The sequence below is a fragment of the Anopheles maculipalpis genome, chromosome 3RL (genome assembly GCF_943734695.1).
Source record: "Anopheles maculipalpis chromosome 3RL, idAnoMacuDA_375_x, whole genome shotgun sequence".
Taxonomy (NCBI): Eukaryota; Metazoa; Arthropoda; class Insecta; order Diptera; family Culicidae; genus Anopheles; species Anopheles maculipalpis.
Genome location: NC_064872.1, coordinates 16601106 through 16622868, shown reverse-complemented (window position 1 = coordinate 16622868; position 21763 = coordinate 16601106). Strand labels below are relative to the sequence as shown.

The 21763-nt window shown below is 44.6% G+C and overlaps 5 protein-coding genes across 5 annotated transcripts in view; 3 read left to right on the top strand and 2 right to left on the bottom strand.

Annotated features, from left to right (window-relative positions):
- LOC126563720 (neural-cadherin) overlaps positions 1 to 21763 on the bottom strand; it is a 678265-nt gene that overhangs the window by 595723 nt on the left and 60779 nt on the right. The gene's annotated exons all lie outside the window — the stretch shown is intronic.
- On the top strand, positions 8955 to 10196 carry LOC126560441 (mitochondrial ribosome-associated GTPase 2). Its single transcript, XM_050216401.1, has 2 exons — positions 8955 to 9110; positions 9174 to 10196. The coding sequence occupies exons 1-2, from the start codon at positions 8955 to 8957 to the stop codon at positions 10194 to 10196; spliced, it is 1179 nt and encodes a 392-aa protein (XP_050072358.1).
- LOC126564023 (alanine--tRNA ligase, cytoplasmic) lies at positions 10513 to 13419 on the bottom strand. Its single transcript, XM_050220924.1, has one exon. It carries the CDS (start codon positions 13417 to 13419, stop codon positions 10513 to 10515), a length of 2907 nt encoding a protein of 968 aa, XP_050076881.1.
- Positions 15930 to 17027, top strand: LOC126565088 (WD repeat-containing protein 82). Its single transcript, XM_050222226.1, has 2 exons — positions 15930 to 16681; positions 16760 to 17027. The coding sequence occupies exons 1-2, from the start codon at positions 15982 to 15984 to the stop codon at positions 16999 to 17001; spliced, it is 942 nt and encodes a 313-aa protein (XP_050078183.1). The 5' UTR covers positions 15930 to 15981; the 3' UTR covers positions 17002 to 17027.
- On the top strand, positions 19093 to 19877 carry LOC126565257 (uncharacterized). Its single transcript, XM_050222420.1, has one exon. The coding sequence runs from the start codon at positions 19098 to 19100 to the stop codon at positions 19875 to 19877; it is 780 nt and encodes a 259-aa protein (XP_050078377.1). The 5' UTR covers positions 19093 to 19097.

Sequence of the window (21763 nt, the reverse complement as noted above, 5' to 3'; positions counted from 1 at the left end):
TCACTTTACACTCACAAGCACACACACCCACACAGTCACGCACACGAAAAACACTTAGCACGTAAAGGCAAAGGGAACCTTTTCTTTGGAACCGTTTATTTTGGAGATTCGCCTTAAAGTGTAAGATATACTTAGCAACAACGACACTAGAAAAAAAAAACACGAGCTGGGGTACAAGCTTTCCTTCGCTAGCTTCCTTCCTTATGCCGAACGAACACTCGCTTTCATTTCTATCCCACAGGCACACAGATATATCGTACTCGATGACCCTAATCAACAGTCACGGAATGGTTGCAGTCAGTGTCATCTCTATTCCCGGCACATAAGAGATTTTTTGGTTGCTTTTTTTTTCGCTATTGAATCCACCCGACTAACAAACGCTGAAATTATTTATTCTATTGAGTGTATACAACCGGGGCCGGTTCCCTTTTTCGACCGACCGAACGCCCACGGATTATCACAGTTTATAATTTTTATCTAAACAAAGCGGCCGCACTTTATGGACCTGAAGCCACTTGTGTCCTTTTGCCGCGTTTTTCGTGCGGGTATGAGTGTCCTTTTTAAGAGGCGGGTGAAAAACAAAAGTGTACCTAAAAACATACAGATAACAAACAGGTTAGACAGGCGTAAAATATCTCTCCGGGAAGGAAAACGGGGCAAGCACCGCTGCTGACTTGAAGGATGACTTGATTATACCACCCTGCGGTTGACACTAAATAAGCTACTCAACATCCTTCCAAAGTATGTTCGCTTTAGTTTCTTTTTTCGGGGGGGTTTCCACCATATCTGCAGCAACAATAAAGAAATAAACCACCTGTTGCAGCTACTCCCCAAGATGGTACTGTACCGGGGAAAACAACTACATTAAATTGTCCAAACAACGCACCGTATCTCTATCAGCGTTTTGCCAATAATGAATCACATCGCATACTTTTTCCTCCCTACCAAAACCATTTTGTGCGAAGCATTTTTCCTTTCACCCCACGACTCACAACTTAAGCGAGCAGATAACTAAAGCCACTGGGCGCCTCCATCGGGTAGAAACGCCCAGCGAACCAAAATGTCCTAGCGTGAGGTTAAAAAGTGCAACACGTTTCATTTAAGCGGTACGGTACCATTAATGTTCCCACGATGAAATATGTATTGACGGTGATACCCGATTTCCTCGTAAATCTTGCACACCAAGCACTACGGGAAGGATCGCTTGGTTAAGGGAAAACCACGCGACTCGAAGTGATGTGATTTGTATAATTCATTAGCCGTACCATCAGCTATTGATGGACAGCAAATGTTTTTTTTTCTCACGCATATGTACACCACCACCGAAGTGAACGCCTTTAAAGACTATTCTTCTTTTAATCTGTTACTTGTTGTTGTTCAAATGTTTTTCCTTCACCAAGCGTACTTGAAATATTTCTCGTGAACGTATAACTTTAGCTAGCTATTAAGCCACTTCTCAATCGCGCCCGGAAAACTTTCTTCAACTCAAACCAAAGTAAAGTTACACTGCAGAGTAATTTCCCGAACGGTGGCGATATGCTGTGCTGAAGTTTCCACTACAATCTATCCATCACATTGACCTTCGATCACCAAATGCAGAGCAGTACGTGGTGACATTCACTGTGTCTGTCTGGTACGTAAAGTCATTCTAGCCCGCTCCCCAAAAAAAAAATCGCTGGCACGATCCTAGTGAGTGTCGTAGTATGACGTCATACGCATCACACCATGCACCGAAAAAACTGCGGGACACCGAACAAACTGAGCACAGCAACGATGTTGTTACCTTGCGTGTCGGCATACTTTTGTGACCGCGTGCAGCCACTCAACGTTCGTTAGTGGCAACGAAGAGAGAGAGAGATAGAGAAAGAGAGGGAGAAAAAAACCCCTTAAAAAGCCAAACTTCCCTGATGATGTACATTTCATAAAACTGAAAACCGATCCATACCGCGTCCCAAGGTGTCACAGTGTTGCGACCGACCGACCGGCCGGCTCGCAAAATTCCTCTGACCTCGATGATGGATTAGGACAACAACGAAATGAATGTGGAAGCTAATGGAAGCGCGTCTATGTTGCAGGGAAGTAGTTTCCCGTCCAGAAGCAAAGAAGGAATTGAGAGGCGCCATCGGTAAAGAACAACCGAACGAAAGAAAATACACCTAGCGAAGGGTAGGTTTTTATGGAAGGTTGTGCCGTCGGATGGCAGAAGCATGTGTAAGGGCACCTAAAAATAAAACCTCCAAAATTAGTCGAAAGAAAGTGTATCACATTTGCCGGTCGTGAACGGTTTTACTCCGAAGCGTTCGCAGACTGCTTGTACACTCGCCATCGGTGGCGTACTGTGTAGCTGTTCGAGCTGCCGAACCTCATCAACGTTACCCGCCAATGGATCAATCACATAATCGACGTAGTAAACGCGTCATATTTTATGGTATTTGCTAGTGTGAACGGTGCCAATCACCATCGTGCGGGCTGTATTAGACAAAAAAAAAACTCTATTTTTGGGGTCTGTTTTTGTCCTACACCGGACGTGAAAATCGTTCTAGCTGATGTGCTGTTCATGCTATATAGCTAGAACCAAAGCTTCCCTTGAATATGGTGAATAATTTTACTTCTTAGTCCTTTATGTCATGCTGTAAAATAAAATTTTCCCCTTTATGCATTTTGTACACCTGCAGTTCCTATGAATAATGTTTTGCTGTAAGTCAGGTGTGTCAAACACGCGAGTCGCTTGTTCTTTCATTGCGAACGGCTTATGCTTGGTGCGAAAATCTACTAGGATTTTTTGGTTTTGAAGTTAGATTGTGAAAAAGCATTTCAAAAATTAATCCAGACATCCACGCACGGGTAAAAATCGACATGCCTCGATTCCATAAGAGTCCTCAGCAAATTCAATTTTTCCAATGCTCGCTTCACGCAGAGGACGAACCGGGTTCGTAATGTTTTTGGCACTTTTTAAAGCACTACAACTCTCGCTAGTCACTGATTAGTCCTAAAGAAAAGAAGGCTGAAAGTGACATCCTTTTACAGACTGCGAACTACCTTTTCTGTTGAATGCTCTGGTTGCTTAAAAAGGGCTTCCTTTTCTAAAGATTTCAACTTCGACATGGTCCCTATGGTCCAGGTACAAAGGCAATATTTTTAAAATGAAAATGTCTTATGTTGCGTCCATTTCGAATCAGAAATATCGTGTGATCTTACTTAATAAGTCTTTTGTTTGTGTCTTGAAGGGCTCAATAGTAGCAGAGACGCTAGCCGCGAATGCAGTGGGACCGAAGTCTTAACGCGTCCATCCCATCTCCTTGCACGAAGAATTGATTTTCCAAAAATGACGTGTTTGGCTCTCTGTAGGTCGATTGCTAATTTTAGAGATTTTTCACTATGTCTATTTCTATGTCAAATAGGCTACAAAACGAAATACAAATCGATTTATGAGCCAGAGTACTGAACAAAACTTCACACGGCAGACGTCACAGAGGAATGGTGTCACAGTTTGCGGATCAAAATGGGTTTGACATCACTGCTCCTAGTAGCTCTTCTTCATCTTCATTCACCGGCGCCAGCTCGGCCACTACAATTATGCACATTAAAACTTTTTCATATCTCCTTTCAATCCGCCCTATCATGGTCCACCGAACAATTCGGGTTGACATATTTGCTGACGTCCAGCGGTTCCTCTACCCTGTGACTATCAACCTCATACCTCTAGTCCCACTTTGAGCATTTCTAGGAAAGGTTAAACTTTACTCTTGATGAGCCATCAATTACCTCGGTGAAGAACCAACTGAATTGACTCAAGTGACGATGAATTTTTGCCCCTTACGCGAATGAAGCCAAATGGAAGAAAGTATGGCAGAAAAACCACAAACAAAAAATCCACTGCCTCTCCCCATTGCTGGGCTGCTCCCCATAATGAAACAGACTAAAACAGGAACCCAAGGTACAGTGGTCGCTTTACTACATTACTGCTCATTCCACTCGTTTATTATCTTTCATCCATTAAACTTATGACCGGTAACGGTCGGTCGGTCGGATATCCGTGAGTGATCATCAAGCTGTGGTACGTGGAACGCTACTCGAGCCGAGCCCGAGTCATGACGTTTGGTCTCGCGAGTACCCGCGATGCGTTTGCCTTTCCGGGCCTTATCAATTATTTGATCTGTTTGGAGTACGTCTTTGCTAAGCTACCAAATTAGAAGGGGCGCGGGACAGGTAGTGTTGGTGACAGGTGAAATCATTTTCTCCGTATGTGCGTGTGAAAGTGGGCAGTCGTTATCGTTTATTTAAGGTGAGGATTTTGAGCATGACTTTACGGTTGCATTATGATATGTTATCCACCTTTTCTTCGTCACACAAATAATCTCTTTTCGGCATACCTCGTGCTATATACGATAACGATAAAAAACGCTCTAAAGTCACAAGGCAGGGTGAGAATTTTTACTTTACTATAAAATAAAGTAATACTAAAAAAATCCTTTATATTACTCCCTTTCACATTAAACAGCAGATTTTTCCAGAGACTTCTAGTATTCCTCACTCAAATTATAGCTTTACTAGAGGCAACGTCTCTTACAACCACAAACAACACCTCCAACACTATCGATATTGCAACCGTCTGCATGAATTATTAAAAACCCAACAAAACGCCGCAATTTATACGCTTCCCGACGCGACGTTTATTTACTGTAAAACAACCGTAAAAATTGTATCACAGCCTGCACCACCGTACCTTGGGGTCGGTATCTTATCGAAATTTACTGTCCGCTTCGCCAACGCTTCGTTCTCCAGTTCTGCACGATACGTTGAACTTGACTCGTAAAAACTTCGATCACAGATTTACGACTGCACATTCTGCTTTGCACCGGGGAATGCAGCATGTGAAGCATCAAACCGGTACACCTCACCGGACTCACGGGTTACTTCATCATGTGGTCAAATACCATCGCCACTAGATTGCGCTTCTTCAACAGTTGAACATTTTTCAGCCTTGCATTCTTCTCATCGCATTCACACACAACAAAAAAAATCATAGAAAGAGATGCTTCATTCCATTGACTGTGTGATTTAAAAGAGTTGGACGAGTTCCAGGTATTTGGAGTGAAACATCAAACCAAAGTTACACACAAAGCTAAACGAACAGCAAGACCCATTGAGCAAAGAACTGCTACCAGGGACGGATGACGGCAGCAGCAGAAAGGCCGCAAAGCTTGTTGAGCTGCCCGCCTGTCGAGTCTTAACTTTTTACTGCAAAACGTCAGACTCGATGCACCATAACATCACCGGAAAACGTTGGCTTTTTTATTCCTGATGCTCTTCCTTTTGTTTCATCGTCTCTTGTTTGCCTTCCTTCCACCAGTTTTGAGGGTCCTTTTTTTACATCAGGCTCGCTCACAGACCGATGGATGTAAGAAAAGGATTGTTCGAGAGTGGTACCGTTTACGTCACGCTGCAATGTTTCCACTCCTTGTCAAATTTTCAAAAATGACCAACGTGTAAAAGGTCATCACAGTAGGAGGCAAAGAAGCAAAAATCCTGCCTCGGAAGCTACCTTTTTCTTTATGCCAGCTATTCCGTTGCAACTGGGCCACGTTTCGGTTTCGGTTTGTAGTATTACATTTTTACGCCATTGCTCACCGGTCAAGAAGTCATGCCGGTGGGATTTTTTGCTAGACTTTTATGAGTAGAGCGCTGTGTTTGCTTCTTCTGCTTTTCCATTATCTTCATCATGTTGCATTATCCATGCAATGAATAAATACTAATTCTTGGAAACCAATTGCTGTCTGCATGAAGATAGTTTCTCATTCGTTAGCGTTGCAATCTGTGTCCTGGATTTCTACCAATATGTCCGACAATTTGAATGTCCAGAACCTCCATTCTAAATCCCTTCTATACTGTTCCACTTTTCCCCATTCAGTAGGTCAACTATTACTATCAAAGAAAGCAAATTGGGTCACAAAACGCTGTTCACTTTTCGACACCTTCACGGGCATCCATTTTTTTGTTGGTTCTCTCAGTAGCATAGCCGATGATTCACGCATTCTTCATTCTCATATGGTAAAAGCGTCAGCAGTTCGATGGCCCCAAGTTCCAGCAGGACGAACTACACACACACACACACACACACACACACACACACACACACACACACACACATATGAGGGTAGCATACGAACGAGCTCCTATTACAGGGAAAGCAACCAGTGAACTCGCCGCTCTCAGGTCGACCCCTTGCTGGTGGGACAATTTGACAGCCCGGTCGGTTTCCGGTTGCTTCGCCCGGCCCATTCCAGCTGGGGCGTGCGAGTGTCGCAACGGGAATCATTAATAATTCACCAACCACACGCTTGCTCGAATCCCTTCGCAGGGAGTAGCGCAGAAACACAATGCGAACGAGAACGGTTCACCCACAAAGCACTCGATAAAGAAAAAAAAAATTGCTTGAATTGATTCAAATTTATTTGACGCTCAACTTTCCTTCTTAGCAATACGGCCTGGCCGTCCCTTATGAAAAAAAAAACTTTCCTTCTTATGCACTCTTTGATTTGTAAACCATTACACAAATTTTAAAAACACAACCTAAAACTTATCACTCGCTACACCAACAGTCACCGATGATCTCATCGCGGCCAAAAATCACAACAAAAGACCAAGAACGCTCGCTGCCTAACCATGCTTCACACTCGTGTGCATGTGTGTGTTTAATGCTCAGCGCACTGGGGTAGCAGCAACAAATACAAAAAAAAAATCTGCTCACAAACAAACACTAACTCACTCACTCACTTTGCTCAGCTTTCTGACCGAACGACCGACCGACCGACCGAGAGCCGTTCCCGTATGCCCCAGCAAACCAACTTACACGATCTTTTCCTGACCAGCGACAAACGGTGACTGAAAGTCGCAACGGAAAGAATGTTTCAAACGGGCGCTCCCCGTCTAGTGCCGGAAAAGGGGGAGGGTAGGGTGGAGGTACCCGTTTCCCCCGACTCCATCACCAGCAACAGCAGATTCTATGCGGGTCTGTGTTTCTCGCGCCGATGAATGTAAGTTCCGAAGCTAAGCTTGCTACTGGAACGGACTGGTCGTGACTGGTATCGTCCTCTTTCGTCCTTTCGTCGGACACAAGTACCCTTGCGTTTGGGTTTCGGTTTTTTTCTTACCCGGCACGAAACCATACCCTCTGTCTGGGGGTTTGGCACCACCGGCCCGATGGGGTCCTTTCTGATTGGTAGGCTTACCAATCAGCTAAGTTGTTGTTTGAATGTTGAGCGGAGGTCTTGTCGCCGCACGAATTACTCAATGGAGACGCATGGTTCGTCACGCGTCGCTTACAAAAGGTAGACACATACACACACACGCGTCACATGCAACTTTTTTGTGAGCGTGTTCTTACTTCTGCCCCTTATTCGACAAAAATATTCGCCAAGAATCAGAATTTACTACCCTTTCCGAGTGACACACGCACACACGAAATGGGCAGATGAAGAGGTTAAAATCGAATGGAAGAACTTATTCGATTAATAACATCCCAATCAGTTGCAGTATGAAAGCTCCAAACAAGACGGCAGGATTAATTTCGTTGGTGATGGTTCTATGGATTTCAATTTACTTTTCACATCAGTTCCTCGTATCCGAACACAAACACAACAAGCGCTAATACAAGCTGTAAAGCAATTAGAGCCTAGTACGAACCGGAACGTGTCGATGACTGCAAAAACTCGCTGAATAACCCTCCCATCAATAAGCTATTGAGGTACGATTATCCAACATTACTGATGAGGCCAATTACTGGCGGCAAGTAAATGTACATTTGTTGTTGATTGATTCGTTTTGTGTTTGTTTTTTAAATCACACTTTATCGGTTGTTTGTGAATTTTTTATCTTATCTTGTCTATAGATATTGGATTTAAATTACAGTTGAAGAGCTTATCGTAATGTCAATAAAAAAAAATCGGTTTTACTTTACCTTGACATGCGGTGAAACGTATTGCCATTGAATCATAAGATGACGCCTAAAACTCATTATATCACCAGAGTTTGTATAGTCTTCCGGGTATTGGTTGCACTTGGTAAAATCATTCGTGGTGGGGAAGTGTTTAACGAATTTACAGGCTAGGCTAGGTATCTCGCTTATCACGTTCTACTGGTTGTTTCTAGCTTACTATCCAAAGCAATCTTGTTTCAGCTAGCCCGAAGTCTGATTTCATAATTCACACATTTCTGACGCTTCAACACCTCTTTCTTTGCGGGTTTTACATGCTTTGGTTTGTGCCTGTTAGCGCCGGTCCATGTTGGTATCTCGACCATTAGCTTTTAGATAGCAAATTTCACAGTATTCCGGTCCGAGCCTGCCGAGGGTATCTTTAATGTAAGTGCTTCAGCTCTTTCTGATCTTCAACAATATGTTGCTACAACTTCTTAACTGTAGAATTGCTTTAAAAAAGTCTTCCCATTATTGTTCATTGCAGAAGTTAGTTGAGAGTATTTTCAACTACTCCTATCAACTAATTTGTATTGAATAGAAACGATGAGAATTATGCACACCTTGTTTAATATATTTTGTGGGTGAAATCTTTGCTAGCGCCTTTGTAGTAATATTTATTCGATTCGTTTGGATTAAATGTACACTTTCCTCATTTTGAAAATACAGATAATAATAAATAAACATCGAAATAAATTAAAAGATGCTCACAAGGTCATTTCGCACTAGTTGCAAACCGATTTCGAGAAAATCAAATTTAAATCCGATCTAAAACTAGCAACCGGTTCAAAATGGTTTAATTTATAAAGATCTAAATTCTACATGACCGAAAGCACTCCCATAGTCACCCACAGTGTCAGCTGTCATTGGAAAACAATAACAAACCGGCATTGTAAACAAACGTGCGCTGAGCATAACAAAATCACCGCACAATCATTGTGCAACCACGTAATGCGTATTAATTTAGGACTGTTTTAAAATGTGGAGTTCTATTTTACGTGCTTTTGCTACACGCCAAAATCAATGTGTGTTACCAGTAAGGCGTGTGTTGCTACTAGACGCTACTGCCCGTTACTCCAATCAACGAATAGCTGTTCCACTAAGAAGCAAGAAACCTAAATCCAGTAAACCAACGGTGAGTTAATAACGAAAACCATACTGTCACCTCCTGTTTGAAATTATGGACCGTCCTTTCCAGACCCAATACTTCGTCGACAGTCGACACGTTCGCACGATCGGTGGTAATGGAGGCGATGGATGCGTTTCCTTCCTACGTCTCTGGTGTAACGAAAATGCTGGTCCGGATGGTGGTGACGGTGGTAATGGAGGGCACGTAGTGCTGCAAGCAACACAGGATGTAAAAGATTTAAACCACATAACGTCACTGCTCCGTGCGGACGACGGTGAAAAGGGCGCAACGAAAGATTGTCATGGAAAAAATGCCAATCACACGGTAGTGAAGGTACCGATTGGAACGATTGTCCGAAATCCGCAAGGGAAGGTGGTCGGTGATCTGGACACGGAAGGAATGATGTTTGTAGCGGCTCGTGGTGGTGCCGGTGGTAAAGGAAACCAGTTTTTCAAGAGTGATCTCGAACAAGCCCCGCAAGTGGCGGAGTTCGGTGCCAAAGGGGAAGAAACTGCGTACACACTGGAGCTTCGCAGTATGGCACACATCGGCTTCATTGGGTTGCCAAACGCGGGCAAAAGTACACTGTTGCGTGCCATTAGCCGGGCACGGCCGAAAGTGGCCGCTTATCCGTTTACCACCCTGAAACCGCATCTCGGCATGGTACAGTACGATGATTACGAGCAGATAGCGGTGGCGGACCTGCCCGGCCTGATTGAAGGTTCGCACAAAAACAAAGGCTTGGGTATACAGTTCCTAAAGCACGCGGAACGTTGCAATGCGCTGCTGTTTGTGGTGGACGCATCGATCGATGAACCTTGGCTGCAGTATCACACACTCATGCACGAGCTAAGCATGTTTAGTGAGGAACTGATAACACGGCCGCGGTTTATAATAGCGAACAAAATCGATCTACCCGGTGCGGACCGGAATGTGGAGCTGTTGGCCCATCACGTGGACGTACCGGTCATTCCGATCAGTGCCAAGCTGGGAACAAACATCGCCGAAATGCTACATGAAATTCGAGTTTTGTACGAATCTTGTCGCGAAAATGAAACACCCACCGAACGACAGGACGAACCACCACGATGAGAGAACATCAAACGGGTGTGAGATTTGACAGCGAGAAAATTTCTCAAAAAACTCCTGAGACCCTTTTGAATTAAAATTTTTCTCGTAGCCCGCGTCCTTTTCAGGGAGCTCAACAGATGCTTTATAGTATGTAATAAACGTTAATCTTTATTAAGCTTCAATCAGCGTTTGCTAAAAATGAAGTGTAAAAAAATGCACCGCAAAATATGCCGAAAATGCACACGCGAGAGGTCCTAAAAATGCATGGGCTTGTGTTGTTATCTCATTACGTTAGTGTGTACTACATCCGGTATCCGAACGGGAACCCCTTTTTTTACTACTCCAACTTCGAAGCAGCGAAAAGGCGTGCCAATTCCAAGATTTCCTCCACCTTGTCGTAGTTGCCACCAGACGCCTGGGCCGATTCTGGCTTACCGCCACCCTTACCCCCCATCACAGGTGCAATGTGCGAGATCCATTCGTTCGCCTTCAGGCCCTTCTCGACGGCAGACTTCGGTACGCTAGCGAGACAGAAGATTTTCTTCGTATCCTCGTCCACCGACAGGAACAGGGCGGACTGTTCCGGATTTACCTTGCGTACCTCCTTCAGTGCGGCATCAAGCGCTTTCGTGTTGTTCAGTGCTTCAAGCCTTTGCACCATAAACGGTTCGTCCCGGTGTTCTTGGGACAGTTCCTTTGCCTTCTCGACTACACCGCTGGCAACGGCAGCCTTGGCCGCACGTTCCTTATCATCGAGCGTTTTCTTCAGACCCTTCAGAACCGTGCGCAGTTCGTCCTTCTTCACGTACGGTATGGTCGCTTGCGACACGTCGTCCGTTAGCTCAACAATCTGCTTCACGTGCTCCTTTGCGTCCTTCCCGTCCTTATCGCTTTCGATCGTTGCTTTCAAGCTGTTCAACTCTTGCTCGAGCAGTTCCGTCTTTTTGAGCGCTTTCAGTGCTTCCGGTCCGGTTAGGGCGACAATGCGCCGAATGCCCTTGGCGATCGCTTCCTCGGTAGTAATTACGAAATCCACCATATGACCCGACTGATGCAGATGAGTACCGCCACAAAATTCAACCGAATTAATTACACCCGCCTCACTAGTCGGATCGGATTCGAGCTGTTCTACCGGCACGCCGAACGAAATGACACGCACCGGATCGGGATAAACCTCATCGAAAACGGAGCGTAATCCGCGAATCGTTTTGGCTACGGCTAGGTTAGCTTCCTTGGCGTACACCTGGACATTCCGCTTGACAACTTCGCGCGTTAGTCGTTCCGCTTCGGCCACCTGTTCGATCGTCATCGCCGACTTGTTGGTGAAATCGAACCGCAACTTTTCCGGCACCACCAACGAACCTCGCTGATCCGTATCCTGCCCGAGTACCTTCAGCAGCGAATGATTGAGTGCGTGCGTGGCAGAGTGATTTTTCATCGTCAGCTGACGGCGTACTGCGTCCATGTGGCAGTGTACTTCATCACCCACCCGTAGCGTACCCTCAACCACGCCGATGTGCAGTATGTAGCCACCCCGGTTGTACACGAGCGACACATTAAATTCGCTGCTCTCGTCGTTCACCTTCACCAGATAGCCCTGGTCGTAGATCTGGCCACCACTTTCGGCGTAAAAGTTTGTACGATCCAGTATGACGCCACATTCCAGGCCTGCCTGTACCTCGTCCACGAATGCATTATTGTGGCGCAGGGCCACAATCCGGCCGGTGCACGGTTCGAACACGTACTGCGCTAACGGATCGATCGATTCTGCCTTGTACCGGTACTTGAACGAATCGTCCGTCGTTGGGACTTTGCGCTCCTGCAGCTCCGAAATGCCATGAACATCCAGATCGATTGTGGCCGTTTTGGACTTTTCCTTACCCTGCGACACAATGTACGATTCGTGCTTGGCCTTCTCGTACCCCTCCATATCGATCGTTAGCTGTTTTTCCTCTGCCATCAGCTGGGTCAAATCGATCGGGAATCCGTACGTGTCGTATAATCGCCAAGCGACATCACCCGGAATGACCTTACTGTCGTGACCCAGCTTAGCAATCGTACGGTTTAACAGATTACGTCCGCGGGTAAGCGTCTTCAGGAACTGTTGCTCTTCCTCGTTAATTACGTTCTTGATGTGTTGCGGATCTTTCCGGACCTCCGGGAATGTGTCTCCAAGCAGCAGCACTACCGTATCGACAAGCGTGCCAAAGAATCCTGGCTTAGCGTTCAGCTTTTCCGTCGCGTACCGCACAGCACGACGCAAAATACGCCGCAACACATACCCACGGCCCGTATTGTCCGGGAAGCCACCATCAGCCAGCGCAATCGTTATCGTACGAACATGATCCGCCAGCACACGGTACGCCATATCGACACCGTCCACATCGTCTCCACCAACACGTCCCTGGTAAGCCGGTGCACCCGTACCCTTCTGGATGGCATCAAACAGCGGCACAAACACATCCGTATCGTAGTTCGATCGCTTGTCCTGTATTACCGACACAAGCCGCTCGAAACCCATTCCGCAATCGATATGTTTCTTCGGCAACAACTTCAACGAACTGTCCGGCTCCCGATTGTACTGGATAAACACCAAGTTCCAGATCTCCAGCACATCCGGATCGTCCATATTTACCAGCTCGGGCACGCTACGACCCCCGATACGATCAAAGTGCAGCTCGGAACACGGTCCACACGGTCCCGTCTCACCCATCTCCCAGAAGTTGTCCTTCATACTGCCCGGCAGTATATGTTCTTCCTTTACGCCCAACTTCAACCAAATCTCCCTACACTCCAAATCCGGCTCCAGTCCCGATTCCGGATGCCCACCGAAGTACGTCACGTACAGGCGCTCCTTCGGAAGCTTCAGCCGCTCCGTCAGCAACTCCCAAGCCCACGTACAGATCTCCTTCTTGAAGTAATCGCCAAACGACCAATTTCCCAACATCTCAAAGAACGTATGGTGATACACATCCTTACCAACATCGTCCAGATCGTTGTGCTTGCCGCCTGCCCGAATACACTTCTGGGTGTTGGCCGTCCGGACCCATCGCGCCATATCACTGTTCGGATCGACCGTACCGAGAAAGATGGGCTTGAACTGGTTCATGCCCGCATTGGCGAACAGCAACGTCGGATCATCGAGCGGAATGACCGACGACGAATGTACGTACAGATGTTCCTTCTCCTTGAAGAAGTTCAGGAAAATGCTCCGAATCTGGGAAGCGGTCAGCGAGGTATCCATGGTTGAAGCGAATAAAGGTGCTGCGAATGAAAACATGCAGAAAAATGATCAAAATTGTGACTTCCAACCTTAAAAACCGGTTTGAACTTGTTCTCTAGATCACAGCAGTACTTTCACTTCTTGTACATTCCGAGCATGCAATGTGTGACACGCGTCCAAATGGGAGGCTTATTTCTAAAAGGGGTGGGATTGCTTTCATGGGAGCCCTATTTTAATGTCTTAATAGCCTGGATTGTTTCGTCAGCCACATTGATCCCGATTAATGCTTAATGATGTCACCTTTACGCACTTAGGCCACTAGCTTCTACTTACCGGCAGTGATAGGGATACGACAAACTATCGATGCAGTGTTTTTTGGGGACTAAAAATATGCTCCCAATGCGCAATGCGAACCACGATAAGCCGTTGTACCGTAAGATCCGTCTTTATCCACGTTTTATTTTCCGGCACAAACACCGACACGCGAGCGGCGAACGAAGGTAAAAAAAACAACGCACTGCGTACGATCCCCTTGGTCAGCAAGGCTGCCAATTGTTTGACAGTTATTATGATTAATTATTTTTTTCGATATTTTTCAAAAATTATCTCTTTGAATGGGATTTTTATTCTGAATATTATATTAATATTGCTGAAGCGTGGTAAAATTGTTCATGATGTTTTTATTTCGTAGAAAGAAGAAAAAAAAACTTCGTTTCTTCTACCAACACGAACACCCTGTGCATAGTGATGGGCGGGTTGACTCGATGATACCGGGTCGGGGACATCTGTAAGGCTAGTGTCATTGCTCGGTTGCATCCTACTAGTTGCAAGCGAAATGTATGGGATTTGACAGATGAGGTTGAACGTCAAATTTGGTCGTGCCATCAAATAAAAAATTGATTTCGTTGCACACTGGCTTGCAACAAATTGAACTCGGTTGTATAAACGCGTTTCTCTGAAATTGACAAATTAAAATGTAAACAGATGATTTATAAACAAGGATACTTTTCATAAAATTCAGCAGCTCATTCTTTGAAGTAATCACTAAACGACCAATTTCCCTACCAATCTGATCGTACAATAAAATCGTATGCCACCGTGCAATAACACCAGCCTTATTCAGTTTGTGGACCGGAAGTAGGTAGAAACTTATTGATACGGGTGGAACCACTTCGAACGAAGAGTGAGTAAAAAAAAAAAGAAAGTGTGAGTCACTAGGACCAATTGGTCACGTGAACGTGAACCAAAAAGAGTGAGTGAGTCAGCCATAAGCCAACACAAATGAGAATAATAAGAAAAGAAAGAGTTATAAAAATTGAATAATGTGGAACAAAAAGAATGACAGCGATATGCCGTCACTCAAGAGCTAAAAAGGAATGAAAAAAAAACTCTTGTGCTGATTTGAAACCATCGTTACTCATGCAGGATAAAACTCACTCATTCGCTCTTACTGCATGTACACATTTTTGCAGCACGGCCTCTACATGTAGGGGGTATGGTTTCCACAGCAAGTGATAGTGAAGCACCATATGATTTATGGGGTAATTAATCAGTTTTCGTGACAATTTTATCAATTCAAATCCTTGCAAAATGGTAGCATCTCTTACTGTGTGTAAGTGCGTCGCGCTAAGTCTATTTTTTCATCGATGCGTGTTGAGTATGTTAGTGCAGTACCTGCAGATACGCAAATCACAAAGCCATCGCAAACTTCAATCTTGCGATGGCTCTCTCAGAGCGTGCAACTGAGAGAGGACCTCTGAGCGGCTGGATCCTTTTCATCGAAGTGTAAACGATTTCCAACTCGAGCGCGACATCTCTCTTGATTTCCATACAAATAAATCCACTCATGGCCGGACGGGATGAGTTTCTGACGACCATTCGGTCGGATTTCCACGCATCTAGGGTGTCTAAATCTTTTTATTTCCCGCAACTGGTGGGACCCTGAACTATCAAACATGACAACCCAACTAGCTTTTCATTGTTAAATAAAGTTTGGCACCTACTTGGGAAGCTCGAAAAGTGGAAACACGACCTTTGCTTTGCTGCACTTACAAGGTCCATCCGAACTCACGGATTCACGGATTGTACTCGATACCTATTGGAACAAGCCTAGCTTCGGATCGATCCGTAAAAAGACTCGTACAACCCATCACTACTTCAAACGGACCGTATTCGTACAGTACGTGTAAAGAAAGATTTCCATGGTCACAACAAGAGATTTCCTACTTTTATTTTTGATCCTTGTTAGAAATAATTTTAATACAATCCTTCGAATCAATTCCTACACAAACTTTTAATTAAAACGGTATATCAATATTTTCAACAAAAAGTAATAAAATACCCCACCAACTGTAATGACCGATGGTGAATCCCATTGTGCACGCCTTGGAAGTTTCGATTGCTGCAACGCTGTCGTGTTGATCTACACAAAACGTAAACAACTCCCAATCCACCGGCATTACCGCAAAAAATAAGCTTCCGAGGCAGGTAAACCACAGGAAAAGTGCCGCCCAAGACGTTTACCATTTTCCTTGAGACCCCCCGTACCCAACAACAGCCGGCAAAGTGGCGGACGTACCGAAAATGAAGCTCATCGACTCGGTCGTGAGGAGCTTCAAAGTGGCAAAGGTGTTCCGCGAGAATACCGACAAAATCAATGCCATCGACTTTTCCGCCAACGGCGAAATGTTGATATCGTGCAGCGAGGACGATCAAATCGTGCTGTACGATTGCGAGAAGGGCACCCAGATCCGGACGGTCAACTCGAAAAAGTATGGCGTTGATTTGATACACTTCACACACGCCAACAACACGGCCATTCACAGCTCGACCAAGGTGGACGACACGATCCGGTACCTGAGCCTGCACGACAATAAATACCTGCGGTACTTTCCCGGTCACACGAAAAAGGTGATTTCGCTCAACATTTCCCCGGTGGAGGATACGTTTCTGTCCGGGTCGCTCGATAAGACGCTCCGATTGTGGGATCTCCGGTCGCCCAACTGTCAAGGTGTGATGCAGCTAAACGGGCGTCCGGTGGCGGCCTACGATCCGGAGGGTTTAATTTTTGCGGCCGGTGTAAATTCGGAAAGTATAAAGCTTTACGATTTGCGGTCATTCGACAAGGGACCGTTCGTGACGTTCAAGCTGAACCAGGAGAAAGAGTGCGATTGGACGGGGTTAAAATTTTCCAGGGACGGCAAAACAATTCTGATCAGCACGAATGGTTCCATCATACGGTTAATCGACGCGTTCCATGGAACACCGCTGCAAACCTTCACCGGTAAGAGTTAAACCAAATCGGGCGTCTAGCCATCCACATTGCTTTATAACTAAATCGCATCGAATATTCTGCTTTTAGGACATCTTAACAATAAGGGCATTCCCATCGAGGCATCGTTCAGTCCCGACTCGCAATTTATCTTCTCCGGCAGCACCGACGGACGGGTGCACGTGTGGAACGCAGATACCGGGTACAAGATATGTGTCCTCAACGGTGACCATCCCGGCCCGGTGCAGTGTGTACAGTTCAATCCGAAGTTTATGATGCTAGCGTCCGCCTGCACTAACATGGCATTCTGGCTGCCGACCGGCGAGGAATAATGTGAAAGGGGAAACATTTGAAATCGCTGTTTTGCAGATGTTTTGACCGTTTCCTAAACAATGCTATCAACAATACAACCTCGAACAGGATACTGCGAGATCAGTTGATTTTAACGAAAAGACGGGCTGATCGGGTTTCCACTTGTGTTCGGAAAGCTACGCATTAGCTTCAATATTGTAAAGGCGACACAATTAAGAATCAAATGAAATAAAAACAGCATATTTTTCGAAATGCATTTTGCATTTCGAAACTTCCCAAAGCTCACAGATGCAGTTGGCATGTTGATGAAGCAGGAGTCGAACGTACCGCGAAAGTGATCCGCGAATGACTCGAGGACGATGGAGTTCTCTATGGAGTTTTTTTTTGCTTCGGAATTTAAATTTGATTGCAGAAGCAGACGCATGTGAGCGATGTCCTAGTTCTGCCCGTAATGGAGTAACTCTGAGATAAAGTAAGATTTGCTCGCAAGGTCATGTGCAATTTCAAACTGTTAAAATCAATGTGAAATTGTCAAAAAATCTCACAATTCATATATCAGCTTGTTCTCCGTTGACAGGAACTTCTTAATTAGATAAACATATCCGAAGAAGACCATGCCCCATTTACTGAACATCCACAAAGTTTCATAGAGTCGCGTTTGTTGTTTCGACAACTTTAACGTTCGTTTATGCGCTTTTCTCCTTTGAATCCTGCCATACAATTCTATTGACTTTTCATTGTAAATGTAGTCCTTAAGGCATGTCCTCAAAATCGCTCTATCTCAATATTTATTAAGTCTTTGGTTGCTACAGTCTAAAAAGAATTTGTGGATTGAGTCGTGAGGTGCCATTCTCATGACAAGTCAAGCCTGGCAAAGTCTGGTGCTAATTCTAGCATCTGACCGAGTAGATTAATCTACTGCACGGTGGCGAAATCATCGGTAAGTCTATTTTTTTTTTTATATATATTTAGTTTGGTTTTGACTCGTGATTTTAACTCGAGTATCTTACACCGGTTAATTCACTGTAACAGAAAGAAAATACACTATAAAAAGAGGAAGTTCTGTTGTCGGTGCATGTAGCAATACCGCAATACCAAATATCTGAGCTTGAGAATACGGGAATACCTATTCCCTTGGGAGAATGGATCATTCGGCTAAATCGAGTGGAGGAGGATGACTAGGTTTTGTCCGGGCTTCCCACGGGACTCTAAGCTGCTGAGAATCTTGTGTTCTCCAACTAAACTGGAGGTTAAAGAAAAGGCCTTTCATGCCACCTCTAGAAAAAAAAAAAAACTAGACACAACGAACAGTCAACAACAAAAAGTACTGCAGCAGGCTAATCGATTCAGAGTCATGGAAGGAAAAAAAGGACTTACGTTTAGAAGCTAGGAATCTGATACTGCAGATCCCTCACATCTGACGAAAGTACGTTAAAGCTGTTGCATGAGATCTGGACCAACGGTTTTGAGATACTAGCTGGAAAGGTGCAACGGTGGAGAGAAAAAGTAGTATCTTGCAGCAGAGCTCATCAACACCCGAATCGGATACGGCATCGTACGTGTTAAACAGCTATAAACGAGCATAAAGTCTGATTTAGATGCTATTTTCGATTAGTTCTTTTACTGCAGTTTTAACAATTTTGAAGTATTTAAACGAGTTTTATCAGGTCTATTCCCATGCAAAAACAATCAAAATGAAAAATGAATGTATAAAATAAAAAATTGCTAGCTGCTGGAATTTTTTTGCTAGCTGGGAACGTGTGTTGAAGAAATTGTCAAATTTATCAACTTCGAAGATGACAGCCAAACTATTTGCGATTCGAAAATAAAACATCAAGCTCGAGAGTGATACTCTTCGATGAAGTCATTTGTTGCTTGCTCAACAATTTACAATTACACTTGTTTCCTGTACGATTAGTCTGCCGTAGATGTAAGTATTGTTTCCTAATGCATTTTATGTGCATAATCTACTTCCCAGTTTGTGCAGTAAAGCTCAATATCGATACGAAATATTCAGTCAGGCTATCATGTACCTTGAAGCTAATAAAAATCCCCTTTTAACACTTGTTTTCTGCTGTCCGTCGGTATGCGTATATTGCCCACAACCGCCAGCAAGATGCACGACTTCAGTGCAGCAGAAGAGGAAATCGACCGGGAGATCAACAGCTGGGGATACACGATGAATGCCACCGATTACATGAGCGGCTTACAAAATGTCCGCCCATCGGCAAGCTTTGCTCGAAGCGCCGTACCGGGTCGTGGTCGCGGTTACGTCGATGTGTCACGGGACAAACTGCAGCAAATCCGGCTGGCAGCTCAGATCAATCGGCTGGAAGCGCATAAAAATCCAATCGGCCACTTGCCGACGACCGAAGAAACGCTCGATAAAGATGTAGGACCGGAAATTACGGCCGGGTTGCGTTCGGTCGGTATTCTCAGCTCGGCCCGTGAGCTTAACGACAACAAAACGTGCCGAAACGTTAACCATGAAGATTTACGCATCGATCGAAATGTACCACTAATGCTGAGCAGCGATTTTTTCCATGCCCGTTCCGATACCCCGCATGCCGATGAGCAGGAACTAGCGCCTCTGCCAACGCTTGACTACGATCCATCAAAACCACTGAACGAGCAATTTACCACGATCAAAGAGTTTCAACCACAGCCACCAGCCGACAGTGCTGATGAGCCGGAAGAAGCTTCATCTAAACCGTCGAAAAAGAAATCTTCAAATAAGAAAGGTAAGAAACAAAAGTGGGTAAAGGTACCGGTGGGAGAGTTCCTAGCTCCACCTAGCTGGAGCGATTCGAATCATGGACGTCCACCACTGCCGGTAAACAGCGCTTACGAGATGCGCAGCGTGTATGGATCTGAGGGGAAGCATATTGTTAATTAATCGGTTTGATCAGGGTCAACCAACCATACATGTACATATAATAACATCTGTTCATTTTACAGCGAACTGCAAATGATAGCGTGCGGCAGGCCAAATTCAGAGAATACAATACAATACAATTGGGCGGTGGTTCAGGCGACAACGGCGTCGGTCTTCATACGACTGGACCGGGGTTTAAATCCCATCCGAACCGTCCCCCCGTAGTGAGGACTGACTATCCAACTACGTGGTATCGGGTGTCTAGTAAGCCATTTGATGGCCGGCGTGATCATAGCGGTCGTTAAGCCAAGATGAAGAATACAATACAATAGAGAATAGCTTTTTTATTTTTGTCGTTTGACGGTAAAAACCAAATACTTTTTTAATTTATCATTATATAAAATTAATATTCATTTGGTTTTCACCCGCAGAAACTAGGTAATTTTATAAATTATTAACGTAAAAAAGCTTGCTTACAATTTTTCAACTCTCCAACCGGCTAGTATACATTTTTCATATCAATCGCACCGGCTTCCGGAACTATTTGGAGGATTTTGTGTCTATTTTTGCTGATTCGCTAAAGTATTGGGGGGTTTTATATCAGTGGTCGGGGATTTCATAAGCGCTTGCGATATTCGCTAAAGTTGGTCCGCCGCACGCAATCATTTGCATATTTCTGTAACTCTTTCATTGGAATGACAATGGGTTTGTACTTTTTCATAGGGTTTTTTTAAGAAATTGATTCGAGCCTAAAATACCCAACCATCAGAAATAGGTAGCAGTCATCCTTGAAAGCAATCGAGTAAATTTAGTAAATTTACTGAATAAACTAATTTCTTATTTTGACGTTGGATTTAGGCCAGAATAAGATTTGCACACAATATCTTAACAATCTTGCTGTCTATTCCATCCGAAAGAGAACCAGTTAGGCGCACAACGGTGTTCCACATGATATTAAGGTTGAGGAACAGCGGTTGGGTAGACGACGGTTACTCTGGGTCCCGTCGTTTGTCTCTTATAAGGGGACCATTAAATCAAAGTTGAACGAACCTAGGGCAAGACTCAACACATATAGGATGAACCAAGCTAATTTTGCAAGAAATTTCGCGATCGATCTTGGGAAGTCAGATTATCCCTCAAGCATCAAACGCGGAAAACAGCAAGAAAGAATGGTTTGATGATGAGTATGTAGACAGGCGTAACACTATCCGACAACAATGCGTCGAATGCCCTAAATATCCAGTGCACATATAACCTATCCCCAATAGCAGATGTAACTTTGGGTGGAGAAGAGGACCTCGGAAAAGGGGCTTAGTTTCGTAGTAGGGTCTCGTACTGCGAAGTTCGTGTTTGACCACCAAATGTTCGTGTTTGACGCTCCATTAAACGAAAGAAATTGACCCTCACCGTTACTCTTCCACCGTCTACAGTTTCATTGTAATAGGAGCCCTAACTTTCTATCCAGCGGAGAGCCTTCGAGGGGCTACATCAGAAAATGCTCTCGCTATCTGTCTTACGAAAAGTGATCGAATAGAGGAAATATTTACTTGACAGACACCAGGAGAGTGCGAGAAAGAACCTGGCTCAACAAGAATACGATAGACGAAGTCATCAGTGTACTCATTGCTGGCAGCGAACGAACGGAAGTGGAGTTATTCAAGAACCTTTCTTGATTATTCTGCTGTTTCGCTTTTTTTTGGCATCGATCTTCACACCAGTAAGTCTAGTCAGTCATTAGATAGCCGAAATGACCTATAAGCTCGTTAGGTCATTTCGGATAAGGTCGTTAGGCCAAACGGAATAAATCCTCCTCATACATGGGTTCTGAGTTATGCTGGTAAATGACGTCGTTTTTTAACTGTCAAATCCTAAGAAACTTATTTAGCGGACTAAGCGAGCGTTAGGTG

Coding starts and splice junctions, on each gene's coding strand:
- LOC126564023 (XM_050220924.1), bottom strand. CDS start 13,419: ATGGATACCTCGCTGACCGCTTCCCAGATTCGGAGCATTTTCCTGAAC.
- LOC126565088 (XM_050222226.1), top strand. CDS start 15,982: ATGAAGCTCATCGACTCGGTCGTGAGGAGCTTCAAAGTGGCAAAGGTG. Junction 16,682..16,759: donor ACCGCTGCAAACCTTCACCG/GTAAGAGTTAAA, acceptor TTCTGCTTTTAG/GACATCTTAACAATAAGGGC.
- LOC126560441 (XM_050216401.1), top strand. CDS start 8,955: ATGTGGAGTTCTATTTTACGTGCTTTTGCTACACGCCAAAATCAATGT. Junction 9,111..9,173: donor CTAAATCCAGTAAACCAACG/GTGAGTTAATAA, acceptor CGTCCTTTCCAG/ACCCAATACTTCGTCGACAG.
- LOC126565257 (XM_050222420.1), top strand. CDS start 19,098: ATGCACGACTTCAGTGCAGCAGAAGAGGAAATCGACCGGGAGATCAAC.